General features: G+C 37.4%; 1 protein-coding gene across 3 annotated transcripts; it reads right to left on the bottom strand.

The window, feature by feature from the left end:
- Nucleotides 1–3,313: 3,313 nt before the first annotated feature.
- LOC112195071 (OVARIAN TUMOR DOMAIN-containing deubiquitinating enzyme 4) lies at nt 3,314–6,663 on the bottom strand. 3 transcript variants are annotated; one of them, XM_040516376.1, is made up of 6 exons: nt 5,992–6,661; nt 5,290–5,460; nt 5,033–5,154; nt 4,423–4,463; nt 3,663–3,761; nt 3,314–3,558 (listed from the first exon to the last, which is right to left on the bottom strand). In XM_040516376.1, exons 1-6 carry the CDS (start codon nt 6,431–6,433, stop codon nt 3,384–3,386), a joined length of 1,050 nt encoding a protein of 349 aa, XP_040372310.1. In that variant the 5' UTR covers nt 6,434–6,661; the 3' UTR covers nt 3,314–3,383. The 3 variants fall into 3 exon arrangements, with proteins under 3 accessions (XP_040372310.1, XP_024191188.1, XP_040372311.1); XM_024335420.2 differs by having other exon boundaries at nt 5,290–5,388; nt 5,992–6,658; XM_040516377.1 differs by having other exon boundaries at nt 3,367–3,581; nt 5,992–6,663.
- Between the last annotated feature and the right edge of the window lie 806 nt (nt 6,664–7,469).

Here is a 7,469-nt window from a genome sequence, read left to right on the forward strand (position 1 = left end):
TTGAACCGAACATCAGGGCCTTGTGCGGAAAGTCTTCATCGATTAGAAAGCCCAAAGTAGTAGGCCCAAATCCACATGAACATTGAGGTGAATTGTTATTGGCAGTGTGAATTGTAAGAGCATGTGATAGTAGGATTGAGCGCAAGTTTGTATTCTAAGCTCAACCGTTTTCAAAGGAGTGGGCTACAATGAACCAACTAAAATGTAGACCAAGGGGACCCCAGTGACATGGACAGATTACCTCCTCACGAATTGGTTACTTTGTGTTGACCGTGAACTGACCGTTAACTGTAAATGTTTTGCCGTCATGGTGAAACAAGCGGGGGCTAATGGTATTTTCGCTGTGAAAATATCTCCATACACAGCTCCATTGAGGTGATCTTCCTCACAAAGATCTGCCCTTATCGATATCTCTTCCCCTTAGAGCTGAGTAAAAGCAGAGCTGATTAAAAGCAGAGAGAGCAAAGCTATCCCTTCATCAGTCAATCATCAATAAGGCTAAATACTGCCTAATCTGGGTGGCTCATCGTTGTTATGTAGATGGATAATGATTTTTGTTATTCAATTTGATTTTGGTTGGAGAAGAGAAGAGATATGGTTTGGCAGCTGTATCGGTAAGGTAATGACGACAATGGTTAGTTGGAACTCGAAAGCCTCACCTCACTACGACAGAGCAACTTCGATGGTACGGGTTCGTCCCCATATTCTTTAAAATCCTTTACTTTTTGGATGTTTTTATAGGTTCATCAATCAAATATGTAGTTTGATTTGGTAGTGTTGATTTCAAATGTTGGAATATTGGGATTGCGAACAAGAATATGATTTCTGAGCAAGTAAACTGAAATCTTTGTAGCAATAGAGGCAAGCCGATCTAACCTTTTGTGTTTATGCCCATGTAATCCAGGAGTTGATAGAGTTAATATATTGATGTGAACCCCCGAATTAGAGAAGTCCGCTTCGTCAAGGGGATTGTATCTCCTAGCCTTACTAATACTGGGCCTTGTTGTAGAAAATATTAAACAAGTTCACAAGTTTGAAGCACTCCTGCGAACAATCGTTCCTGCAATCTGATCTGAACTCAACCATCTAGTAGTCTCTATCTTTCCATTTGGGTTTTATTTTTGTGTTGAATATACTCCCCTTGTGCTATTCTGACAGTAATGAAATTAGTGGTTGTCTGACATCCGGTTCTTACCATTTATTTATTGTAGGAATTGTTGGTTTGGGTGGTTTCCTGTGGTGGGCACCAAGCATGACTAGTTAATTGTTTGGTTATTAAAGTTAATTATTGAATTTGTAACCGGTATTTGTTCCTGCTTGGAGAACACAATATTGTTGCTTTGGTGATTAAATTTCCATGTTATCACTACCCTGTAGATAGTTGGTTCCAACCTACACCCCCAAGAAAGCAAATAGTCATTTGAAAGCATCCTCAAGTGAAACAAACATTTTAGATTCATTCGGCCAGGTTTAGAAAATTTCATATTGCGTATAATCGGTTCGGATGTTAGTTTCATATACAACAGCTGAGTGTTGTAATTGTAATTACGGCGGGAAAATGATAATCCACTCATACATGTGTACAGTGAAACTGTGGGGGTAAAGTAATCTAAATCCATATTACTTGGAGTAATTACACTTACAAGTATAGTTAACGTGTTGCTAAATTAGGGTGTGGGGACATTTACCAAAATGATGACAATGGGTATCATGGATATGAAAATGGATAATAGAAAGTTTGTTGAGAAGGTGAATAGCGAAATTAAATGATGAGGCCGAATTTATGGTTACTTTCATATAATGATGCAGCAAGTAATATAGACACGTACTCCTGAGTTTATGAAAATATAGGTAGCTACCTAGATTGCATTTCGTTATTGTGTATAGCAAGATGAGTGAAACTATCTTTACGTTTAACATTATAGTTTGGTTTATTTTTGTCTATGTACTAAGCATTTCTGGAATTTTTCAGGGGATCGCTTGGAAGACAAAGTAGACTTACTGTAAGAGAAAATAGTGGGGCGATTTACACATTCACCTTCATCTGTCAACCTTGCTGTGAAGTGGAAGTGTCATTATGTTATAAGCAATCATATTAAGAATGTCTTCACATGATTAGAATGAAAAAGTTAATATGTTATGTGGTTATTCCTTATCTGGAAACCACAGGGAATGTTGTTTGCAGTTAATATAGGAAGCCTTCAGGTTGTCGGTAATCATCCTCCGATAAGAGGGAATAAAACCCTATAACTGTAGCTGGCTTGTTGACAGTCCATATTGAATTTAACCGTGAGGAAGCTATTGTTATCCCTCAACATGCATCAAAGTCGGTGAATTAACCGTATATTAGTAGTTGAGATATGTTGCGTGTTTTGAACTGATATGAAAATGAAATGTTATCTGAATTGTTGAAATATATGTGTGTTGATTAATTATGGCTAGATTGGGAATCTAGTGTTGCTGTACATGTAGGCGTGTAATATTTGAGTAGACAAATGAACTATCGTAGGACGTATTCAATTTTAGGAAATATATATGAACACACACTAGCAGTGGCTATGTTTGTACCATTTGGCCTTTATGTCACCCTATTTTACCTATATCTCCTCATAGGAATGTGCAGGCTACATTACATTTGTCCCATTGGAGATCATTTGTAGTTGGCTCCACCAGTTGCATGTTTAGTAAAAGCATCAGTTGTATGTCTATAATTGTGTGTCACACTTGGCTGATATGTCTATTCCCTAGTAACTAATATTATAAACATCAGATGTGACATACAAAAAGTTATATTCGATATGTTGAACCAATTATAAAAGTGAGGCAATGATTTATTTGATTGCAAGTAATTTAGAAGTCGTTCAATATATAGGTAGTGTACATAAATTTTGGTATTGAGAGATTGAACCGAACATCATGGCCTTGAACGGAAAGTCTTCATCCGTTAGAAAGCCCAAAGTAGTAGGCCCAAATCCACAAGAACATTGAGGTGAATTGTTATTGGCAGTGTGAATTGTAAGAGCATTGATATTAGGATTGAGCGCAAGTTTGTATGCGTCAGTTCTAAGCTCAAACCGTTTTCAAAGTAGACCAATCAGTCGGCTCAAATTTCAATAGGTTGAGCCGACATATTTATTTGAACCAAATTTTCGATACCACCCAGCATAGTTTCAACTCATTGTTTTTTAGCTTAAATAAGGACTTTTTTTTATTAAGTTTCCAGTGTTCTAAAAATCTTCAGCCGGGGCAGGCGCTGGCCATATATTAATCAAAATTTTTGAGATAAATCTGGCCAAAAAAAGAGTACACAAGCTTGCAAGGCAACTATGTTGGTTGTTGGATATTATTAATGGGTATTCTTCCAACTTTGTTAAATACATGTGTTAAAGCTTAGATTTACCACCACTCTTCCCCGGAATTTGCAATGCATCATAATGGCCAAAACCATGATAGAGAACTCTGATTGGATTTTCCTTCCCATATTCTTGCCGCCCATACCCAGCAATGGTTATCAGGCCGCCAGCCTTTTCATCATACATGTATACTGTGATCGGCATTCTGCAGTCATCATGGAATCCATACTTCAACGATATAAATCCGTCAATAAGAAAGCTGAATGGAGCAACATCATATTAGAAAGCACAGAATAGATGAGGACTTACTCAAGAACATGTGAAGCCATTGACAATTCGGGCTCGCCTCCCCATACATGTGGCTTTCTTATGTGGGAGACATATGTGTCAAAATCACCTTCAACAAACCTATCTTGGAAAACAATGAGATAAACGTACATCAGTTGACAGATATACATCTATATGTTATGTTGTAACTGTAATACATGTTTATCCGTAAAAATGAAAAGTTAGGTCCCCACATGGCTTCGACTGATTGTCGAATGTTGGTGATACCAGCTATCAGATCTACAATTACTAAATCAACCACCCGTACAAAGGCAGAACTAACATGGCTGTTTCTGTGAATTAAGACTTTGAATAACCCCAGATCAACATGTCATTATGTTTGGGTCTCCACTGCATAAGTCTAATCATTTTTTTGAATCGTGCTTTTCATGATTCACCTCAGATGCCAATGCCAAGATTAGAAAGCAAGGGGAAGGAAGAAAAGCAAGAGGGGCACCAAGGAATTCCTATTTCATCATCCAAGGAAGTTACATCTCGGCCAGTTTTTTAGTGAATCCAAGCTCAAATCAAAATCAAAATCCCCGATCACATCAATTTCCTCGATCAAAGTCCTAAGACTAAGCTTTTGCCCATCACACATATTTTCCTGTCTATATTCTTATTTGAAATTGGGACATATATTCTTTTGATATAATAACTGAAAGACAATGCCATCCAAAATGGAAATGTAACTAAGCATAAAAGGCTGTCATAATGTTTTTGACATACACAATAAACTTACCCTTCTGTCTCTTCTCTCCTTTTGATAAACTCATCTGCAACCTAGAAATTTGACAGAACAACATACAAGTGCTCAATTAATCCAAACGATAGCAAAAATAATGAATGACATTAAATATCATTATCGACCATGCTAATCTCGTGGGTAAATGCTTTACGAAAGTAATTTATTATCAAAATTTCCAAACTCTAGCAAAAATAATGAATGACATTAAATATCATTATCGACAATGCTAATCCTGTGGGTAAATGCTTTACGAAAGTAATTTATTATCAAAATTTCATTTTATCTTATAGTCCCCTGTACCTTAGCTAACGAGGTGCATAGGTGCAGACGTGCAGTGGGTTGACAAAGGGAAAAAAAAAAAAATCAAATATCACCAATTCAAGCTAGGTGTTCAAATTAACCATATAGAAATTAAAGCAAATTTAACCAGATGGCTGAGTTTTAAGAAGAAACTGCAATTAAGCTTTTCTCCCTTTAAAACATGGAAAGGAAGTTTAGGAAGTTTGATCTCATTATTGTATTAATGATGGAAAACAGAAACACACTCCCTCCCAAGTCATCTGCTAACTCATCATTGGAATAATGATTGAAAATAGAAACATACTCTAGCTCTCAAGTCATCTGCTAATTCTCTCTGAAGGCTTGGACTAGGAACTGATTTTCCAGCTCGTAAACAAGCGCCATGAGCAACAGAACGGAACATGCACCTTCCATCTCCAGGTATTCCTGTGCAGAATGGAGAAGTGAGCTATACACCAAGTCAATTAGTAGTTTCAAATTATGGACTAAAATACGAGCTACAAACTACCAAAAAAATAAAAAATAAAAAATTATCCAATGATGGAAGGATATGCTGCTCACCAATAATGGAATAATCAGTATAAACTTTTTTTCCATGTGAATATGACAAATCACCATCATCTTCCTTATCATCAGTCTTATGAGCTGCTTCAGCGTGTGCTGGGTCCAAAGAATTACAAATCAGCAACCCAAACATCAAACCAGCAGACGCACATCCTTGTGGCCACGACACTTTAATGGAAGAGTAAATGAGTTCGTTCTAGTTATTTTGGACCCTGAACTGTGTACAGAACTATTGACTGTCCAGAATGCTACTTCGGAAATCAAGGGAAATGAGTTGGTTCAAGTTATTGATAAGTCATAAATAAAACTTTCAACAAATCAATCATTTAAGATGCGACACCTAATAGATATGGCTATAATAAATAATCCACCACTATTTGGTTCTAATACATTTTGTAAAAATCAAAATTCAGAAAGAGATGTGGACATAGAATTCCAGTAGAAGATTTGGATCTACAAAGATCATCTTCCCATATAGATAAGAAGTTATATTTAACTGATTAGTTAGTGATTCCACACAGAAGATATATATAGTTTAATTAATTATCAAAACCCAAAAGCGTTCTTATAAAAAAAAAAAAAAGTGTTTATCATCGTTAGGTATATGTTTCACATACACCGGATCAAATATAGAAAATCCGAAAACTGAGTTTGAAGTACCATAAGTAGTTGGGACGAGTTTTGATTGAAAAATAATACCTTCAAGAGTGTAACCCGGCACCCCAAGTTCCTCGGCCGCATCAAGAGTGAAGCTCATGACTCCATCAGAAACCACGCAGCTCACCGGCGGCGAGTCCGCCTCAGAGTTCAGCTTCCCAAGAAGCTCCCTGAAGTGCGGGAGGCAGTACTTCCTGGTGGACTGGCACAGTGCCGGTATGTCCTGCGTGGAATTTGTGTCGGTAGGAGGGACCCCATCGGGGATGGTCTTGAACTGAAAAGAAGGGAGGCCGTCGAGGGCGTTGGGGCCTGGGGAGTTGAGGAGGCGCCTGTGGTTGTATTCGGTGTTGACGAAGGTGATGTGGAAGCCCTTGTGGTGGAGGAGCTTGGCTAACTGGAGCATACGGTTTATGTGACCCTGAGCTGGGTAAGGGATGCATACAGCATGTGACTTGGTCTCTGCCATCAAACCATAGGAACCCATTTCTCTCTTGCTCTGAAACTTCGGTGAAGAGAAGTAATGGTATTGGCTTGGGTTTTAATAGAGGTGACGAGTAAAGAACCCAATGCCATTCTTTGACGGGGTTAAATGTAAGTCGAAGAAATCCGACAGAATTAACAATTCACTGAAGGAAGTGAGTCGTCAACGACACGTATTTCTAATCTGCACGTCATGGTGATGAAAGATTAGAGAGAGAAACAGAGAATGGTGAGGAGGGCGGCCGCAAAGTTCAAGACGATACCCTTTTAATGCTCGATTTTGCTTTTTAGACTATTCATTACAGCTCGTCCTTTCCGTACCCTGAAACGTGTTATTCTTTAATTGATTAGTTACATGTCGGTAACTCTAGACATTAATTTCGAATGTGATTGCAGATCTGCCCGATTGGAAATTATTCTATGCACCGACGGTGTAAGTGATCAAACTCTTATAAAATAATCTCAGCCCTTGATATTTATTATCAACTTTATTTTTAATAAACAAAAAGTGTATTTAATGCAATCTAACAATTCATTTATGTTGGTGCAAATGCATGACGGTGCTCTGAATAATCTCTCCTGCCCGATTCATTTTGGAAAAAGATATATATATATATATATTTATATTAGGAAATAGGAAAACCACCACAGGTGGTCGAGTTGGTAAGAGCTTTCTCCTAAGCTTCCTAACCTTTTTACAAGAAAGTGACACGTGTATAGAATGCATCCAACAGATGATATCAATTTTTCCCCACTACTTTTATTATTTTATTTTGTCAATCCTTCCCCAAGTACTACTCCTCCGTCTTCTTCAAGTTCAAACCCAAATTTTTCAATACCTCATCATTTTCCTCTAAAATCACGGTCATAGACTCATACCAGAGCTTATTTTTATTTGTTCCCTTCCTTATTTATCTTAGTATTGACATTATTTTTCTTTGTTCTTCTTAATTGATGTTTATAATTGTTGTCTAATAGTGGGTTGTCCTACCCATCTCGAAAAACAGAGGATGATGAAATTGAAGCATAAGAAAGTTCAT

Source organism: Rosa chinensis, chromosome 3 (genome assembly GCF_002994745.2).
Source record: "Rosa chinensis cultivar Old Blush chromosome 3, RchiOBHm-V2, whole genome shotgun sequence".
NCBI classification, from domain to species: domain Eukaryota; kingdom Viridiplantae; phylum Streptophyta; class Magnoliopsida; order Rosales; family Rosaceae; genus Rosa; species Rosa chinensis.

Excerpts from the sequence above, each read along its gene's own strand:
- LOC112195071 (XM_040516376.1), bottom strand. The coding sequence starts at position 6,433 with ATGGGTTCCTATGGTTTGATGGCAGAGACCAAGTCACATGCTGTATGC. Across the intron at positions 4,464-5,032 it reads CAGATGACTTGAGAGCTAGA|GTTGCAGATGAGTTTATCAA; the intron begins GTATGTTTCTAT and ends TCAAATTTCTAG. Across the intron at positions 3,762-4,422 it reads AGGAGAGAAGAGACAGAAGG|GTTTGTTGAAGGTGATTTTG; the intron begins GTAAGTTTATTG and ends TTTCCAAGATAG.